This window comes from Argentina silus, assembly GCF_951799395.1.
Source record: "Argentina silus genome assembly, chromosome: 4".
NCBI lineage: Eukaryota > Metazoa > Chordata > Actinopteri > Argentiniformes > Argentinidae > Argentina > Argentina silus.
In genome coordinates, this window is record NC_139658.1 from 13,153,415 (window position 1) to 13,175,283 (window position 21,869).

The following is a 21,869-nucleotide window of genomic DNA, read 5'->3' on the forward strand; positions in this document are numbered from 1 at the left end:
CGTATGTTTTCTCCACAGCCTCTATCCTTGGGTGGGACACAACTCTAAACAAACCAAGCCATCTCACCTCCTTGACCATAACAAAGTTGGGAAGCCTTGTCAACTTTTGGGGAGCCTGTATTTTACGGTGGGATATATACAGTAATATTGAGGGGGTTGATTTGGTGTTTTTTCCTGCTGGTGGGGGCTGTGAAAGTCTGTCAAGACGCCGCGTGCCGTGCTCCGCGTGAAGAATGCCCAGACGCGGTTGGCCAAGCCGGCCGAGCCAGCGCCCACGCCAGGGCTCTACATGGAGCGCTCACAGAGCCGCATCAGCCTGTCAGCGTCCTTCGAGGCTCTCGCCATCTACTTTCCTTGTATGAACTCCTTCGATGAGGACGATGTTGGTAAGCATGCACAGGCAGGCAGAAACCTCAGCCTCCTCATTTATTGGTCCCTACACTTGGATGTACACAAAATCAAGTCAAATAAATACATAGTATTATAGTCTGGTAAAATGGGACCCAATGGAATAGTCCCAAAAGTGTTTGAGTAACTGACATGTATTTGACCCAGGTCTGCTGCTCATATCTTCACAATAACTTAAACTCTGCTCACAGTATAGCTCACAGTCAATTGGACTTTACTGTGGGTAGGTGAGGGTGTGAAAGTTTGAGAGAGGAACAGGTGTGTTCAGATGGTTATTGCATTGCAGAATGTCTCTTTAATTGATCCAATTGGGAGAGCCATACTGTTTGGAAATGAAAACTCTTTGGTGGTTGTTTTGGTGACTACAAATGTTAGACTTTGTGTAGTTCGAGAGCATGTGAGAACATACTGTATATGTATTCTTCGGAAATGGTTAACAGGTGGAAAAAAATAAGAGAAAAGAGAATAAATTGTAGGTCACCTAACCTGATCTCTCCTACCTGCTCAGCCATTGGACCATTAGAAGATTGAACTATAGTGAAATGACAATGTTGCCATTGTACTGTGAAGCACAGTTGAGTACAAAACCCATTCAGGCTGTCTTAGAGAGATGATTTATCCAGTCCAATCTCATTATAAAAGCCCAGGATTCATACTACTATGATTCATACTACTATTCACCACTATTCCCATGACCGCTGCCAGGAACACGCAAACACAAATGCACGCGCACACACACAGAGGGAGATAGAGAGAGAAAGGGGGGGGGGGGGGGGGGTCGTTGGCTACATGAACTACAATCATCAAATCGGGCAGCACAGAAGAGTGGTATTCATGTCTTTACTGTGCAATTGAAATGCTAATTTATCTGTGATTCGGCTCTACTCCGCTTAAACACCTACTGATTGCAGGTTAATTTTCTCTGTGTCGAAACGAGCCACAAACATGGCCTCATCACATGTCATCCAATCCATTAGTGTCATTATGTTACCACTCGGATCCTGATTTGTAATCTCCCTAGTGCACTACACCACATCAACAGCTTTCTGCAGGTGAGGTGAATTGATTGTCTGATCTGTACCGTCGCTGTGTGTGTGTGTCTACACTCTCCCCCCTCAGTTTTTTGATTTGTGTGTGTGTGTGTGTGTCTCCATGCTCCCTCTCTATTTCTCTGTGTTTGTGTCACCCCCCCACCCCCCACCCACAACCTCCTCTGCTTGTCTCTCTCCCTGTCTATATATGAATCTTTCCTTCACTGTGTATGTGTATGTGTCCCTCTCTCTCTGCCATCCATGTTTGTGTCTCTATCTCTCCCCCCGCTCTCACTGTTTCTCTGCCTGTAAGACAGAGCGCACAGCTACCAGGCCAGACATCACGTCTCCCCAGTGACCAGCTCACCTCCAGCAGAAATACACCAGATTGCAGCTACGACTGCTTCTATATTAAACATCCCTGCAACAGCCTCTACACACAGATCATAGAGCCTCTGAACAGGATCGCATCAGTTTGCAGCTCCAGGCTCCACACACATGCACACACACCTCAGACACTCAGTCTGTACACTCACACTCTGAACAGTCCCAGTCACACAGCAGCCTGTTGTCACAGATTCATGTATTCAACCATACGCTTCACTAGCTCTTCATTGCTACCATCTCATTACACTCCATTAGGCAGCAGACGTTTCATCATCATATCCATCATATCCTTGGAGTCTAGCCTACTGTAAAGAATCAGCGGAATATGATGAAGGTGAACATATGGTAAGCTTGCTGTAGCGGAGTGAAGCTTATAGTTTGTGCAGTACAAGGGAGGCTAGTGGAGGTAGAAATCAGAGGATGGGCTCATTGTAACGAATGCATGGAATGGAATGAGGAATGGTATCAAACGTGTGTTCCAGGGTATAGTTATAGCAACAGGTAGTTCAGCGATCATGGTGATGTTACTAAGATATGATGGCTGGAAGTACTGGTGCAGTAGCATGGTAGTTCTAGGTCGTGGTACCGGTAGCATAGTGATGGCTAAAGGCAGGGATGTAGTGGTAGAAACAAAGGTGAGAAGCGCTGGACATCGGAGAAAATTACGCTAATGTTTACGTAGAAGATGGGTAAACGCTATTCACCAAAAAAAGGTGCAAAAACGGCATTTTTACCTTTCACTACATCACTGGCTGTTGGTACTGGTAGCATGATGATGGCTTTAGGTAGTGGTACTGATACAGTAGCATGATGATGGCTTTAGGTAGTGGTACTGATACAGTAGCATGATGATGGCTTTAGGTAGTGGTACTGATACAGTAACATGATGATGGCTTTAGGTAGTGGTACTGATACAGTAACATGATGATGGCTTTAGGTAGTGGTACTGATACAGTAGCATGATGATGGCTTTAGGTAATGGTACTGATACAGTAACATGATGATGGCTTTAGGTAGTGGTACTGATACAGTAATATGATGATGTCTTTAGGTAGTGGTACTGATACAGTAACATGATGATGTCTTTAGGTAGTGGTACTGATACAGTAACATGATGATGTCTTTAGGTAGTGGTTGTGGGGGGCGTGGTGGTGGGGGGGGGGGTGGGAGAAAGGAGCCAGGAAAGGGGATTATTACCTGTAGAGAGATGTACTGGCACTCAGCCCTGATTACTGCTCAGCGACAGTGCTGACTGACCCCTGCCATGTCTGAGACTGGAACAGGAGTGAATGACGCATAGATTGATGGCTTTTTATGGCCCAGGCTGAGGAGAAAGGAAGAGAACAGAGACAGAGAGAACAGAGAGAACAGAGAGAGCAGACAGAATGATGTAAGAAAAGGCAACTTTTTTTTTTTAATTAGCTACTTCATCTACATCTAATTAAACTAGCGCTGTTTCACATGATACTGTTATACCGTATGTAGGCAGCGCGCACAATTCACGAATGACACATATTCTGGGAATGTTTTTTGTAGTTTGTTTTTAGTTTCAGAGAAAATTTTAAATGCATTTTAATCCACACAAGAAATGTGTATACATGGGCTGCAATTGACTATTTGTAGTCTTTTTATCATGTTGATTATTTTTCAAATATTCTATAAAATCAAGACGGAATCAAAAAAAAAAAAAAAATCAGTTACACATTTCATGTGATGTGGCTCAGTTGTTGGCTATACACACAAAACACCATAATGATAAATGCAACATTGAAATATTCAGTTTCTACATTGTAAATATGCCTAAAGCAATATGTCTGTTAAAAAAATGAAATACAAATTTGCATTGGGTCTTTAACAGTTACACAATAAAAAACATAGCAACCTGTAGAAGTATTGAACAGAGCAACAGAACAGAACAAAGCAAGTCAAAAATGTGATTAGTCAATTATGAATATGAATGAAGTTGGTTATTGCAACCCTATAGGCTGGCATAAAGTAACTAGTCAGTCATGGAATAAATGCAGGCTGTGAGATATCTTCTTTTTTTTTTGTTAAAACATTTTTTCAAACAATGTCAAAAACCAACAATGTTGAACTAATTAAAGAATATAACCTGAGGGTTTCCTCCTGCTATCATAAATCATGCTGTGAACAAATATAGAAACAACACTATTGGTGAAAAATAGAATCCTGCGTATGTTCTCCTAATGGTCTCGCTGATCTATAAATCTGCAGGTAATGATGGGGGTAGTAATTACCTGTCACTTATCACCAGAGGAAATTGAACATTTCTATCTCTCAGTGATAGAATTGCTCTTCTATCAATCAGTGAGCTTGGGAGTGGTACAGAGGCTGAGGCCTGCCCAGACAGAGAGGGGAGTGGGGGAAAGAAGGGGGGTGTTAAATGGAGAAAGAGAGAAAAGTGAGAGAGAGACAGAGACAGAGGGCTTAAAAAGAGAGAGAAGGAAACGGAGACATAGTACCCCTAGTGTGAATATGTTTGAGTAACGACCCAGAAAAGTCACCAATAAAGATTTGATTCATAGAGAAAAGGAGGTCTATTCTGTGGGGAAATAGAGGCAATCCATTGAAAGACATTCATTATATTGACCGATTCCTGTGGTATTTGCACTGCCTTTTTTTTGCACTTGTGGACATATTTACCTTTTGAGTTGATTTAAAAATGGAAGGCCTGCACCAAACAGACACTTGTGACTGTGCCATCATCTCTGTGGCAATCTTGGTCGTACTAAATAGGGTACTTTGATGGTCATTACTCTCCAATCTATAAGGTCTCACTGCATATAGAAGAATGATTATGTCTCCTTGTATTCTCTCCTTCATTTGTCCTGATAAGAGATTAAAAAAGGGAAGTTCAAAGCAATATGGTGGATGATGCAGCCTGTCCGCTAACACTGCACACGTACAGTACCGTACGGTCGATAGCTACAAGGTGCCCTCAAGCGACAGTGAGGGGAAGTGCGCCAAAGAGTGTGAAAAAAATCTGTGGAAGGAAGTTAGCTTGAGGTGGCGAAGGGTGTCATGCAATGACCTGGCACTTCCTGAGTTGGTGATTTGAATGCAGGCCTGAATACAGTGTATTTTCTTTTTTTTTGCCAACAGTTCCCTCACCATTAAGCCTCACCTTAACCTCTCGTGCTTCCATGCCTAAACATAACCATATAATCTTAATATGGGTCTTTTTCTAACCTTACCCTAACCCTGAATGCTAACCTAATGTTAACGTTTTGCTAGCTCAACCAGCAGTCTTTCTGTGAGACTCAATGGGACAATGCTAAAACAATGGGAGTATGCTAATGTTTTGTAATACATTGTTAACTGGATGCCTACATTCATCTCTACCAGTCCACTGCAGATAAAAGGAAGGATAAGGAGAGGATGCCACTTTAGATGATTGAGGTGCCCCCCAGCAGTGATGAGAGCCTAGGACCTCAGACATGTCCATAGGGCCTTTTAGTATGCCGCTACTGAGACACACGTCTTATTCCCTTCCTCTTCTTTAGATTGAAAATGACTGCACCACACAGAGCTCTGCTCACTAAGCTCCAAGCCTTCAACCCACACCTCACAGACACTGTTTCTGTTTCGTGTCTTTAGTCAGAGTCGTCTTTTTGCTTCCAATTCTTCTATTCATCACTTGCTTCTCTGACACACCATTCACACTGAGGATCTATATGCACAGCCAGCTTTGTAATGCCTCCAGGAGAGGAAGTGGAAGCTATGAAGACAATCTCAGAAGTTCTTTATGCTTGTTAACACTCCTCCCACACTGCAGTTTCAGTGCTGCTTCATAAAACACCATTGTGGCAAGAGAGGCAATCTCTTGCAAACAAGTTTGTATATTATCCAAGCACTTACACTTACTTAGTTGTCATGTGCATTTAAATCGACAGTAATTTGAACGGCATCAAAACATTTCCACCTCCTTTAAAAGTGTGACCACCATGCTTCAGACCCAGGTTTTCCCACGTGGAAGACCCAATCATCTACCATTAGGCCAAGAAGACATCCTCAAGGTCCGAGGGCGACACTTGAGTTTATATGTCTCAGGCAGGGCGATACCAAAGGGGTTCTGCATTGAGCCCAAAGTGGTATATATATACAAGAGTGTGATTCCAAATCACCTCTGTTACAAAAGCATAACTATCTCAAGACATATTGTCTCTCAAAGCACCTGATATGGATCTTAAATAGTAACCACAGTATCTGTTTAAAAAATGATAATCCATGTGTAAGTAACAGAAAGATGATATGAACAGTAGAAAGTAATTCCATTTTGTTATCAGTGTCTCTCTTCTCTCTCTCATATTAGCCATGTGAAACTCATACTGTACATGCAGATTACACCCTGTCCCTTCCTTTTGTTTATGCTAATGAGAAGCTGTAGATATGCACCAACATATGTTTTATGAATACGAGGTCTGGATAATACAAGCAAAGCTCTGACCTTCGAGTAACCCATAAGCAATGCTCTCTATAAGTGGCTACACGAGTGTGCAGGAGAGACCTACTGTACATCATATTGTATGCTGCCTTGTGTGATCTATTAGATCTACAGCATATGTTGCCCTGTGAGGTGTACTAGACCTATATCATATTTATTAACCTCTATCGGACCTTTATCATATGCTACCCCGTGAGGTCTATTAGGACCAGTTTGTTTTGTTTCTGCCATTTACATAACATGCTCTTATCGGCTTTGCAAAATGGGACTACTTAGGGCTTAACACAATGACCGTCCATATACACACTCGCTCTCTGCACCAATGGCCTTACACACACACACACACACACACACACACACACACACACACACACACACACACACACACACACACGCAGACACAGACACGCACACACACACACACACACACACACACACACACACACACACACACACACACACACACACACACACACACACACACACACACACACAGACACACACACACACACACACACACACACACACTATCAAGCCCACTGGCACTTCTGCTACATTGTTATAAAGGCATCTGTGTCCTCAGCATCAATGTCAAATTTCATTTGTATTATGGAATGTATTTCTCGTGGGATTTAATGAAGTTGTCATTGACAACATGGAGGTTGGAAACATCACAGGGGTTGGAAACAGCAGGATTGTGTTTTTCTGAGTAGTTCTAAACCCAAATTTAATATCTTCAATTTGTATATTATCCATAACATCTCAAACCCTGTAAGCCCCTTGTATAGGACATATGTTTGATCCATTTCCAGCCAATGGAATTTGAAAAGTAGCCTTTAATCAAGCTTGATTTCTTTTTTATTACTGGTTTTATGGATTATATGAAAATAAGTCACATATAGTGAAATAACACCAGGCTTTTAGCATGACCATTTATAGTGTGCAGGAGTATTCATAGAACAAAAAAGGTGGACATGATGTTTTTGATGAAATATGTTAATTTCTCTGCCTAAATGTCGGTTGAAGGAATGATTTTAAAATCCATGTAGGAGAGTGTACACTTCCGGAAGAAGAGTAGAAACATTAGGATGCTGTGTCTGTTAGATCGGATGACTCATGTCAGGAGTACAACCATGCAGCCAAATATAAGGCAGAAAAGGATGAATGGTTATAATATATAATGCTAATAATATATGCCATTAAGCAGACGCTGAAGATGAACATATTTAATTATGCATTTATTTAATCGTGCATTTGAGAACGACAATTTACCTGGGAGGTCAAACACACTCAAATTATCATCCTCCTGCATTGTCTAAAGAAAGCTCATGTGTCTATTTTGGATATACACAGATACTGTCTTTTCATCTTTCATTACACTTCCTTATAGTATATTTAGCTTCAGCTAACTGTTTATGCTAACCAATTTCTCTAAACATGCAACCCAGGATAGTGTCCAGGATCAGAGGCTATATTTATACGTTCTATGTTCCGATAATATTCCACTACAAACAGCTTCAGGGAGATAACTATGGAGGAAATGTAGAAAAAGGAGCCAGTGAGGACTTTTTTTAAAATGGCTACATGGTGCTATAATTGGACAAGAAAAAATGACCTACTCGGAGTCACCGTTGAGTGTCGACATCACACAGTATATTAATATACCTGAGATATTTTGGGAGATGGAGGTGGAAGTTGGGGTGGGGGTTACACTGCCTATCTCTTTTAAAGGTTGACGCAAGAAACAGTTTCGATAAGTAATGCAAGGGTTTTTTACATTATACATTGAGTTAACGAATACAAACTAAACAATAAATGAGTGCACATAGACGTGGTAACTCTGAAGATACAGTGCCTTGCAAAGTAGTGGAACAGTGAAGCATTTTTTCTTCTTTTGGCTCTACACTCCAAAACTTTGGAGTTGAAATCAAACAATTACTATGAGGTTAAAGTAGAGATGCTCAGCTTTTATTTGATGGTATACTGGTTTCAACATTCAGAAATTGCAAAACTTTTTATGTGTAGTCCCCCAGTTTCAGTTTACCCAATAGTGATGCGGCAGATTTATCAAATGTCCAAATTAAGCACTCACTTTAGTATTTGGTTGACAAAACTTTGCATGCAATAACTGCCTGAAGTCTGTGACCCCACTGACCCCACCAGACACTGGGTATCTTCTCTGGTGATGCTCTGCCAGACCTGTACTGCAGCTATCTTCGGTTGTTGTTTGTTTTGAGGTATCTGAACAAACATGCATTTCATCAGGAAATTATATGCATGTTCAATTGGATTTAAATCTGAAGATTGACTTGGCCAGTCAAGAACTTTACATTTTTTGGCCATGAAAAGCTCCTGAGTTGCTATGACATGTGTTTTGGGTCATTGTCTTACTGTATGATGAAGCGCCATCCAATGAATTTTAAGGCATTTGCTTGTACTTGAGCAGAAAATATGTTTCTGTACACATCAGAATATATTCTGCTGCTGTCAGCAGTTACATCATAAATTAAGACAAGTTAGTTGGTTCTAGTGGCAGCTATACATGCCCTAACATTAACACCCCCTCCACCATGTTTCACAGATGAGGTGGTATGCTGTAAATCTAGAGCAGATCCTTTTTTCTCCAAACTTTCCACTTGCAATCAGTCTGATACATGATCATATTTATCTTATCCGTCCACAATACCTTCTTCCAGACCTTTGCAGGCTTTTTAGGCACTTTTTTTTAGCAAACTTTAAGTGACCATCCTTTTTGAAGATAACTAGTGATTTGCACCTTTCAGTGAAGTCTCAATTGTTCTTCTGGAGATGTATTCTGTGGATGGTAGACACATTCACGCCTACCTCCTGGAGAGCGTTCCTGATCTGTGGGACAATTGTTTTGGGTTTTTCTTAATTATGGTGAGCATTCTTCGGTCATCCACTGTAAAATTCTTCCTTGGCCTACCAGCCCATTTGCGATTGCTGGTTGCTTTTTTTTCTTTTCCAAACTGTTGATTTTGGCAAGCCTAAGGTTTTGGCTATGTTTCTGATAAACACAACAACTGATTTTTCAGCCTAACAAAGGCTTCCTTGACTTTCATTGACACTACTTTGGTCCTTATGTTGACAGACACCAATAGCAGACTCCAAAGGCAAACGCAAAGCCTAGAATCAATACTAGACATTGAAAGATCTCTTATGCCTCCACAAATGATGTGACGGAACACACCTGATTCACCAGAAATACCTCTCAAGCCAATTGTCCCATTACTTTGGGGTACCCTGAAACAAGGGGGCTATGCATAAAACATTTGGTAATTTCTGAATGGTGAAACCAATACGTACACGAATACCATTATATAAAAGCTGAGAATCTCTACTTTAACCTCACAGTAATTGTTTGATTTGTTTGCATCTATGGTGAATTGAATACGTTTACTCTTTTGGGTGAGAGGTAGAGAATAGGGACGCATGCCAGAGGCTGTGTAGTCCATGACAACACCTCTACCTCTTTGTCACTCAATATCATTACGCATCCATGAGTTACTGGCACCTTTGGCTTATCAGGTGGTTAATAGGTGATTAATGTAGGACTGAAGAGTGAAGTGCTATATGATGGGGCGATTGATGATCACAATTAACACAAGTATCGACGTCTGTGGGTTGAATCAATGACACCCTGCCGGCAGCTGGAATGGTACATTTACTCCGATTAGAAACATTAGAAAACATCCTTTCACATTATCAATGATCACATACACGTTGTTGATGTTGATAGTTGATAGTGGTACAACATTGGCTCAACTACTCTGCTGAGATGTTCATGATAAGAATACATCAGCACGTCTTTTTTTATGATATCCTAAAAATCTATAAGACATAGCATGTCTTGTAAATCATCCGATAAAGGGAACTATGACCAGGTGCTGCTTAAAAATAACACCCCTTAACTCTCTCCCTTCCCCTTTGTTTCAAATGTGTGACTGTCAGTTTGATAAATGAATCAAGCTAACATTAATAACTGTGCTCCTTTCATTTATACCTCCTTCACTGGGGAGCTGCTTAATGAGGCCTAGTTTGTGTGTGTGTGTGTGTGTGTGTGTGTGTGTGTGTGTGTGTGTGTGTCTGTGTGTCTGTGTGTGTGCGTGTGTGCCAGGTGTGCCACATCATACCGGACTCCAATGTGTGAGGTGTCCTGCCACCCTGATTCATGTCTTAGTATACACACTTCTTGGAAATTGGTTGTTGTATTGTGGTTCCTATCGAAAGACAACAAGCAAGTGGGTGGATGCAAACTTGCACACCTGTTTTGCTGACTGTAAACTGACTGTATTGTATTGGAGTTGATGTTGGGCTGACGTTTTGTTGTTTCTTGAATTACAGATTGTGGCTTTTTTCGAGCGGAACACATCCCTGTCCTCCTTATATAACACCGTTGTTCGGCTGGATATGTTGTTGAAAAGACGAAACGTAACACTCGCTATGCAACGTAACAGATAATGATCCTTCTCCGAAATGTTAAAACGATTGAAAAGCCACAGGATGTGCGTTTTCAGAATGTCTTTGGTTTCCGTCTCCCATAGCAACAACATCTTTTTTGCAGTGACAGAGTGTCCTTTTTTCCCCAGACATAGCTGTGGAGATGTGGATCGGGCTGCAGTTTGGTGCTGATATGTATTACACTTAGATTGGTATGATTATGTCTCATACAATGTAAACAGGTTGGGAGCAATGGTTGATTCCAACTTCTATTAGGATCAAATTCAGTTACCTGGAGACACCCACTTGCATTTCTGCCTGCAATTATATGAAACCAGTCATGTAACCCAAATATGCCATCACTCCATTTCCCAGTGAGCAAAATGAAAAAAGCAGCAATGTTCTCGGTCACATTATTAGAATCATGAAACCTCAACCCCTGACACCCCCTACTGGTGTTACCATGTAAAATTGGACACATAATTATAATCATTATCTCAGGTTTTCTATGATCACTATGCTCTCATCTCAACACAACCTTTATAGCATGAGAGTGTGTGTGGGTCAGTTGTGTCTGTGTGTGTGTGTGTGGGGGGGGGGGGGGGAGGGAGTTTTGCCAGTAAGTTTCCCAGTGGAAAGTTAATGTGAGGACAAGGACCAGGGTGACCTGAAACTCACACTGTGTGTGCGTGCGTGCGTGCGTGTGTGTACAGTATGTGTGTGTGTGTTCACCCTGGCTGTAAAGACAGAAAAAAAAATTGATTGATAATGTCAAATACTGCCTGAAAGCCTGCTGAAGTACTCAATCAAAACCTGGCCCCTGCTTCCCATGTGGTCTGAGAGAAGGATTATGACATTTACTGTACTCACGTCTGAAGGAAACGAGAACCACAAGATCTGGTGCAAATAGATTTTTTTCCCCTATATTTTTTAACAAGATATATGCTTCCCCAAAGCGAAGCCAACATTGAATGATTTGCCCTTGCAAAAATGATTTTACCTTTCGGCTGTCTGCCCTCATCTCAGAAAGGTGTCGCAAAGTTTGGACAGCTACTTGCACTCTTCCATGGATTGGGTATGCTGTGAATTAGCAGTACAGATATCGCCCTTATTTTAGGATTACTTGGCTTAACTTTCTTGAATGTGTGTGACCATTTACTAGAACGTTGGAGATGCAGACTTTACCAGAACATCTGTGAAACTTTAGATTCTTCCTAATTAATTCCTCTGTGTTAGTGCAGGAATACTGTTGGATTGTTCCATTGCAGAGAGTCCTCGTAGCATAATGAATGACATTTAACAGGCAGTGATTCTCTCTAAACAACCTGTGTGTGCGTGTGTGTGCATGTGTGTGTGCGTGTGTGTGCATGTGTGTGTGCGTGTGTGTGTGCGTGCGTGTGTGTGTGCGTGTGTGTGTCTGTCTGTCTGTCAGTGGCTGTTCAGCAAGGTTAGTCATCTGGAGCGCTTCAAACTAAAGCTCTGCAATTCTGTACTTCAGCAAAGAGGGTGAAATCACTTTTTGCATGTTGGGGTAATGCTGCTAACGGCTAATATTGGAGTGCAGTGTTGTATATGAGGTGACTACTCTCAATAGAGGCCAAGGAAAGTGAATGAGAGATGCACAGCAAATGGTCCTCCAAAGGACTTTGTAAATAAATTGCTAACAAGTACCGTGTAGCAGCACATACGGAATGGTCATGAATGCAACAAGAGGGTTTCTAGCCAAGCCAGCGGAATAGCAGCTTTTGCTAGTGGTTGGCGTAATGCGATGGTCTGTAGAAAATGCTAACGGTGTGCTCTCTTTCCTACTTACTCTCTTTGACTTCAGGAATGACGTGACACCATTTTGAATCATTCTCCCCCTGACCTTAGGAATACTGTGACAACATTACTGTGCCGTCCTCTGGAAAATCAAAGTTTAAGACAGTTGTAGATTTTTCTTTACAGTTTCTGTTATTAATTGGTATTTATTGAGGGATGATTCAACTACAAAGTTAGTATACTTGTCATCAAACTAGTAGTTTTGGATAGGTTTTTGCAAACTGGGTGATATAACTATATGACTAAGATACTAATGTGAGATAAAGACATTCATGTTTCATATCTCTTAATTATTGTGCAAATAATGACCCAATCCTTGATTCACGTTTGTTTTATCAGTACAATAAGAGGCAACTGACACAATGGCATTGTGCAATATGTATTATGTATGAAGCTGTATGAGATGTGAATGACATGGTAACGTGCAATGTATACATATTGTTTATATGTGGAGTGTGTAATGTACAGTGTTTATTTTGTATCCAACAGTACTGTGTGTCTAAGACAATGTGTACCACTCTGGGACATTAACGTTGATCCTTATCCCATCCTTCAAGCTCAGTGTTAATGACCCCCATCCTGTGTTGTCTTCTCCTGCTTTGTGACCTGTAGATGCGGAGGGTCGGAGGTTAAAGGGTATTCAGAGGAGCACGGAGACAGGGCTGGCCGTAGAGATGCCCAGCCGGACGGTCCGCCAGGCCAGCCATGAGTCCATCGAGGACAGTATGAACAGCTATGGCTCAGAGGGCAAGTGAGTACCGTCCTACACTGTTCCTCTGTTTGTCTGTGCTGTAGCACTGAGTGAGTAGTGATCCTACCTCTGTCTGTAGCGCTGAGTTAGTGTAGCAGAGGTGATTTGGAATCACACTCTAAGATGAGGTAGCCCGGCCTGCGACTTCTATGCTCAGATAGGATGCCTTCTTGGTATAATGGTTTACGTTTGGGTCATCCATGTGAGTGATCCCCGCTTCAAACCCCTACCTACATTAGCACCACTGGCTAATCAGAACTTGGACTGAATTAGGGTCAGAGTTCAGTTGACACACTGAATTAAATGTGTTGGCTGAAGCAGATTCAGAGTATGGATCAGCACCTGCTTAATTTTCTAAATTTCCATGCTTTTACAAGCTCAGTAATACTTATATAATGCTACAGCATATACCCTAGGGCAGCAGTTATCAAACTTGGGGTCCCCTGTGGGGTCCCCTGATTTCAAATTGGGGTCCCCTAAGAAAATCAAACTAACCTCTTTGATCTGATAAATGGGGTTAAAATCCAACCAATTAGAGAATATTTTAGGTGATTAAAATACACTTGGACGTCATTATTATGTGTTGGCATAGCCCGCAATCAAGTTGCTGGGGTCACAGGAAATTATTAATGTAAATTTGGTTTGAGATGTTTGAGAACCCCACAATGTTTGAGAAGAGAACTCAGTGAGCTTCTGATACATACTGTACCCTAGTGTCCTAACTCATACTAGACAGCAGTGAGGTAGAAGTACTATATGTGTGACTCCCTCTAGAACAGTACAAAGCTAGGTGTTTTTCTTATATTCTTAATAAAACCCCAAAGCTGTATGAAATTGAATACACACACTCAGAAGGGAAAGACATGGGCTAGAATCATTATTGGTAACCATCTTGGCATTTATCTTATTAAGATAAGTGCAACATATGGCTCTGGACACAGATTAAGCCTAGTCCTATACTAAAAACCATCCTCAATTGAGATTTTCCATTGAAAGTGTGATTTAGTCCAGGACTAGGCTTAATCTTTGTCCCATATGGTATTATGTGTGTGTGGCTCATAGAAGGTGTTACCAACATGTCTTTCCTCTGTAGACTGTGGTTCCCTTGTCACATCAACATGAGACATGCTAGCCTTGTGCCAGTCAGAACTGCTGTAGCTGCACAGAGAGCCATCAGTCTAGAGCCAGCTCTGGTCCCCTGTGCTTGTATGGCTGTATGCTCACTCTTACATAATGATGGGTGGCCTCTCTGCCTGGGAAACAGCATCAGAGAGAGGGGGGAATCAACCTCATTGAAGCTGGATTAGGGGGCATTGAACAGTTGAGGGGATTATACACTGTTGGCACAGAGCTGGTTTACCATATTTTATTGGATCTTATGAATTTCATGAATACATAACAAATAATATATCTTTACATAAACAAGCCGTCACAAAAACTCGGTAGGGGCAGAAAAAATAGAGGCCCATTATCTTGATTAGGTTTCCTCTGAAAAGCTCCAGCTTGAAGGCAAACTGAAGTTCTTGGGGTTCTGTATTATGAATTACTATTATTGCAATTCTACTGTATTATTTTACCACAGTAGCCAGTCTTTAAAGCATCATTCTTTCTGGTTCAGATGAGAACTGGATTGAAATGTTGAAATGACGTCATTGGATTATTGAATGTTATTGTCTTTTCAGTTTTTGATTTATTAGGTAGGCTTATGTATATGATCCCATGATGGATGGATCCCATCCCATTTTAATCATACAGTATACCAGTATATCTGCGAGATTCATTCCCACTGATGTAGGTTTATCTAAGTTAGTGCTCTTAGGTAGATTCTGTGGAGGGTGATATCTGAGGACGAGCTCATTGAAATGCATTGAACGGTATGAGGAATGATATCAAACATCGTATTAGGCCGAAAATTTGATCAAATAATGAAGAAATGCCGGCACACAGAATCTGCTGATCTCAAATGCTTTATTCCACCACAAAACAACTACTTGTTGGCCAACTACTTGTTGTTTTGTAGTGGAATAAAGCACTTGGCAGCAGCAGATTCCTTGTGCAGGCTTTTCCTCATTATTTGATATGTGTTTGATGTTTGTGTTTCTCATTCTGTGCCATCCATCACAATGAGCCAAATGTTTCCCTCCACTAGCCTCCCCTGGTGTATATGTTTGTTGGTAATTGCTCTACTTTGACTGATTTTCTTTAAGTTAGGAAGGAGGAGGAGGGAGGAGGACAGAGGGCAGAGGTGGTAAGGTTGGAGAAAGAGGTCACAGAGAGATTAAAGTACAATGTTGAATAGATTATGCCATTTCTAATGCTCTTGGATATACTGGCCTATAGTTTGCGAGAGGATGGCTCCTTTTTTCCCAGAAACGTGTACATAATCCAGAAATGATTCCCTGATCTCCAACATTTGATGCAAAGCGCAGGGTTTTACCACAATATTTTATCCCTGCTGCTGAAATATGTTGTCATTAGTTTCCAACATAAACAAATGCACAGATATGAATGTGCTGGAGATTATTCTAAGGGGACGTAATGATGATTGAGAATGTTTGTTTTAATAATGTAATGGGTGCAAAGGCATCATTCATGCATGAAAATAGACCTGATTACTCTATCTTTGTGTTACAAACATTATTGAATAGAATTATTATTGAATAGAATATTCAGCACTCTTGGGACATAGAGGTAATCATTTCTGTATTGTCAAGGCTAAAACATTGGACATGGAAAGAGGTAATACAGTAAGTATTAACATTTAAAGCCACATTCTGTAATTCGAAAAACAACAAAAGGTCAGCCCTGCCACATAAAAAACTGAGGGATAGGTTTGGAGAAATGTTACCACTCTCAAATGCAGAGACAGAACTCTGGAGGACAGACAGTCTGCGACATCAACATGGGAATTTGAAACATCCTGTTGTTCATAAATATTGGAGTAAAACAGCCCTATATTTTTGGATCTGATGGGGTAAGACAGTCGTTTTAAGCATTTACTATGTAAGCAATATTCAAGAATCAATTGGTATATATGATCCATTTATATATCCCAAAACGGCTTAACGAATTACAAATCGTGACTTTAACAGGAGAGTATTGTGTTGAGCTGTATTTGGTCCCTCCTTTCCTTGTCAGTAGTGTTACATGTAGGTTTTGGGAGGTACAGTATATAGAGTAAGGCTTGGGCAGGTATTTAGAGCAGTGGTGTCTGATAAAGGAACAGTGAACTTAGTAGGAGCATAACAGCAGAAGATAGATGAGAGAAGGGGTGAGAACTCTCGGGAGAGACTCTCGAGCCTAGCCAAATGTGTGGCAGGCAGCTGGCTTGGACCGTCCCAGCAGTGCAGTAAAAATAGATCAGCAGAGAACCAGAGAGAGGAGGAGGAGGGGGAACATGAGGAATCGAGGTCAAAACTTGAACACGGGGAGGAGGAAATTAATTTAAGGTCTTCAACACCTCAATGAGAGAGAGAAAGGGAGGAGGGGGGCTCAAGGAATTAAAAAAGCTGCATTATCTTAATTGTCTCTATCTAATTAATTGCATGCACTCATAGTCAATGTGTGCCTATCGTTTACCCCATCAGTACCTAATACATTACTTGATTGTGGACAGTGCTGGATTAACCAGTAATGATGAGTAATTAGTCCATAATCAGCTTAGTAGTGTGAAGCTGCTATAACCTCCACCACAGTGAAAGCTATAATCAAGGGCTTTGGGCTGCGATGACAGCATACAATGCTACCTCTCCCATCGCTGAAATTAATGCCTTTCAGTGATGGTGTGACTGTCCAACAGGGTATGAACCCAGGTCTCCTGTGCACCCTACAAGACTGTAGCCCACTAAGCTAAAGCCAGTAAGGTATACGCTAGGGGGCGCTAATGCAAATAATGTTACTCATGACGAGAATGTGGTTTCCAAACTGCCTCCGTTACAGTCGCATTGCCTGTTATATCAATCAATCGATCAACAATTCTCTCTTCTCTTCTCTTTTCTGCACTTCCTACCTCACCACATAAAAAAATAAAGTAATGTAATGTTTCCTTTCAACCTGTGGATAGCCCAGCTCATCCACTCTCCCCATTGTGTTTCATTCTATTGGGGTGGGGAGGAGGGGTACTGCCAAAAATCACACATGAAGTAATTCCCTTTAATTCTGCCTCCAGGCTGGTGGTTTAGCTGCTCTCCCTGGCTCTGGCTAGCTGCCAGGGGACCACTCTGCTCTGCTCTGGGCTGGTTGTTGCTGCCCACTCCACACTACACCACAGCCCTCCCCAAACTACAGCCTCAGCCTCCCTGTCAGACTCCATTAGGAGAGAGAGAGAGAGAGAGAGAGAAAGGGAGAGGTGTTGGGGGAGGGGAGAGGGGGAGAGAGAGGGAAGGGGAGAGAGGAGGGAGAAAGGGGGGATGGAGAGAGTGGGGGGGTGAGAGAGAGAGAGAGAGAGAGAGACAGAGGGAGATAGAGGGATAGAGAGAGGGGAACCATTAAACTAACACTGCCTCTATTATATAACAGCACTGGGTTCCAGCGGACCAATATGTGGTGTTTCTCTATCGAATGCTTTTTGACAATAGCCCAAAGGGAATGGCCTGGGATGTCTGAGGGGAAAGACTGACAATATGTTTGAATTTGACTGTTTGTGGTCACTTAAACTGGGATGGCCATGATCATGTTTGTTGTCATTGAATGATCTAACGCCTCCGGTGATGGACCACAGCCTAGAGTCCTATCTTTTTTAAAGGTCCAGTATGTAGATACAGTGTTTTTGGTTCCTGTGGTTTGTAAGCATTGGAGTAAATCAGCCTTTCAAAAGGAATATATCATTTATATATCCAAAAAAGGCTTCCAGATTTTGTGAGTGTGGCTTTAAAGGAGAGTGGAGTTGCACCGTCCTTTCGTTTTTTTCCTGTATATATTTCCTACAGTTAGATGTTTCAACCCCAGTCTGAACTACAGTGAGATGTGTCCTAACAGTATTATTCTGATTCCTCTTTCTCCTCTTCCTCCCCAGTCTGAACTACAGTGAGATGTGTCCTAATAGTATTATTCTGATTCCTCTCTCTCCTCTTCCTCCCCAGTCTGAACTACAGTGGGATGTGTCTGGCCTCTGACGCCCAGTTCAGTGACTTCCTGGATGGGATGGGCCCCGCCCAGTTTGTTGGGAGACAGACATTAGCCACAACATCTATGGGTAAGGACTACTACTCATCTTTGACTCGTACTCAACTTGTGCCTCAAGGTGCATTCCGTAATGTCCTTTTCCAAGTGATGGAACGACAAACTCATTCAGCCTAAAAGCAAAAAAAACAACAACAAACAGTTACATTTGCCAAGACCCACCCCTCTGTTTATTTTCTAACAAGAGCAGGGGTGACAATTTTGGTCAGAAATAAAAATGACAGACTGCACCTTCAGACAGCCCAGTGAGAGAGTAACTTTATCTGGGTGTGTTCATTTGAGAGAGTAACTTTATCTGGGTGTGTTTATTTGAGAGGGTAACTTTATCTGGGTGTGTTTATTTGAGAGAGTAACTTTAGCTGGGTGTGTGTATTTGTGTCCAGGTGATGTAGAGATTGGCCTGATGGAGAGAAATGGAGGGTTGGAGGTGGAGATCGTACAGGCCAGAGGACTCATCATGAAGCCTGGATCTAAAGGACCCCCAGGTGAGTCAGGACCTGCACAGAAAAAAGGGGGAAAAAGGTAAATTTGGCTCAATCTGTTATGCTAGTATGTACAATGTAATAAAGATGGTGACACAAACAAACAAACAAACAACGTTTTGACCTAATTGGTCTTTGTCAAGAAAAGTCAGGACCTGCAACCATTCTCAAATATATTTTTTGCTCTCTTCAGCCTCCTATCCAATTTGAACACGAACACAAACTCTGAAATATCGCTACAGTGAAGGGGAGAGACAAAATTGTTTAAGACACTGCAAACCTTGTTCAATGTCAAAGATTAATCTTTAATCTCGTAATCTGAAATGGTGGATGAAAAGCGTGTGTTTGTGTGTGATCTGATTGCTTGGGGGTATTAGGCGTGCCCCCAGGGACGTGTGATGCAATAATACCTGTCTTCTTCCCATTTCCAGCGGCCTACATTAAAGTCTACCTACTTGAAAACGGTGTCTGCGTTGCCAAAAAGAAGACCAAGTCAGTCAGGAAGTCCCTGGATCCTCTGTACAACCAGGCTCTAGTGTTCTCTGAGAGTCCACAGGGAAAAGTGGTACAGGTAATACAAACAGACTTGTATAAGTATAATATAGTATAATAATATAATAAGTGAATATTCATAAGGTCTTTATTATGACAAGAAAAGCAGTGAGTAGCATTCATATATAAATATATGATTATGATTATAAAATAGTCATACATCCTTATAACAGTTTGTATAACATGCTTTGAATGCCTTATAATGGTAGGCTCTAAGAAAAGTGTTATCCAAACATTCTTAGACAAAATACTTTATCCGATTGACATAAACAAGTTTGTCACTTCAACATGGCATGTAACCATCAAACACCTGATGGAATTCAGGAGAGGCTTGTCATGAAAGTTAATTGTGGTTATGTCAGTTGTTTGTAGTGCAAAGATGTTTAGGTGTAAAGAGGTTGAATAACCTCTGAACTAAAGTAACAAAATGTACACGAGAAACAGGTATTACAAAATGCCTTTCCCTAAATGTCTAGTGGACAGTGTATCCTTATGATCAGATTAACAAACATGCTGGCTTGTACAATCACAAGGTGTCCAGGAAGGAAGATATGCACATACCCACAACCCATACACTGTCTCCTGCCTGTACCTACTCACACCCTCTCTCTGTCCAGTTCTCAAACCTCACAACTCACATACACCTGGTTTCATCACAGACAGAAAAACAGTGTCTACTGTATCTGTATCAGTATGGGATCAGACTGGCCCACTGGGCTATGGAACACGCACACAAGAATATAACCCATATTGAACTTACCCCATTATATACTGTGCCACTGTGGTCTAAAGAGAGAATACCAATTACAGCGCCCTAGTTTTCATACCAAATAGCTCATTCATGTTTTGCCAGACACTTTATGGAGTCTAGCCTGACTACCTGAAGCCAGCCATGCAAGCGTTTTAGCAAAGGCTAACTGCTGTCGTGCCCTAGCAGTTCCACCAGAGCAGCAAGGTTAATAGCCTTTCACAACAGTCACTGTTTACTCAACAGCTTGTGAATAAGCCCAGAGATGATGTGGTGTCCCTGTCACTGCATAATTAGATCAAGCGAGCACCACCCCTCCCTCCTTATCATTCTGCTCAGACACATTTTTGCCTCTAGGAGAGAGCTGGCACCAGAACTGAGGAATAGTACCGCCCGGCTTTTCTGCCATTACAAGGGAAAAGGGGGATGTTTAACATTTGTCTGAAATGTATTTTTTCGAGGAGAACATTTACCTCCGCTCTGTCATAACAAACATTAAAGACTTAAACAGAACCCAGCCCCTCTCCCTCTCTCTCTTTCTCTCTGTCTCTCTCTCACTCTCTCTCCGCAAGCGTCCTCTATAACCTGAGGCATTGTGGGGACCTTATTTGTAGAGGATGCCGAGGCAAATAGAGATAGAAAGAATCTCCCATCCAAAGATGGAGAGAAAGGAGTGGAGGTGATTTGTCTGTGGAGTCCCAGAGGAAATGTGCGAGGGTCATTGATTATTTCGTCCTGCAGTAAATAACATCTCGCATTTACTGTAGAGGGTATCAACATATTATGAATTTGGGGCAGAGCAGAGGACGCACAGTACCAAAGGCGATCATTTGATAAAAATGGCTGTTAATACCTCAGGATCATTATGAGATCACATAAGGCATTATAATGCAGTCATACATGTTTATAACGCGTCTTATATTTTGCTATGATAGCATTATAACCGATGCTTTAAGTAAAGTGTTACCAAAATTATACTTAGCAATCTCTCTGACATTATCATTTGTTTCTTCGATAGGTGATCGTTTGGGGAAACTATGGACGCATGGACCGCAAATGCTTCATGGGTGTGGCCCGTATCTTATGTGAGGAGCTGGATTTGTCCAGCATGGTAATTGGCTGGTACAAGCTGTTCCCCACCTCCTCCATGGTGGACCCGACGATGGCCCCGTTAATCCGGCATTCCTCCCAGCTCTCTCTGGAGAGCACCGTTGGACCATGCTGTGACCGCTCCTAAGACCTCTGGAGTACCGAATCCACTTTGATGTAACTATCTCTTTGTGTGCCCCCAAAGGCACCTCTCCCTCAGAGGGACATCTGACCATGCCTGATCATGGTGGACTCCTCTGAGATGGGGAGAGTGACACTGGCCTCACACTGTTTTTAAAACTCATCTTTTTTAAACGGCAGGTAAAGGGGTGGGGCAGTAAAGGACTACAAAACCCAGAGCACAGGACTTCCTGGTCCTTACTCTTGACTTTGAGCTGTTTGAACCCATATGGCCTCCATGGTGTGATCTGTCTGTTGGGTACAGTATGTCAATGAGTGTAATGGGGGCAAGAGGCAGGTTGTACCGTCCTCT

At 41.9% G+C, this 21,869-nt stretch overlaps 1 protein-coding gene across 1 annotated transcript; it reads left to right on the forward strand.

Annotated features, from left to right (window-relative positions):
* Positions 1 to 289: 289 nt before the first annotated feature.
* Positions 290 to 21,524, forward strand: rims4 (regulating synaptic membrane exocytosis 4; the record flags this gene model as incomplete). The annotated part of the gene is made up of 6 exons (XM_083667601.1): positions 290 to 386; positions 13,186 to 13,324; positions 18,406 to 18,518; positions 18,889 to 18,990; positions 19,419 to 19,558; positions 21,306 to 21,524. The coding sequence occupies 6 exons, from the start codon at positions 290 to 292 to the stop codon at positions 21,522 to 21,524; spliced, it is 810 nt and encodes a 269-aa protein (XP_083523727.1).
* Between the last annotated feature and the right edge of the window lie 345 nt (positions 21,525 to 21,869).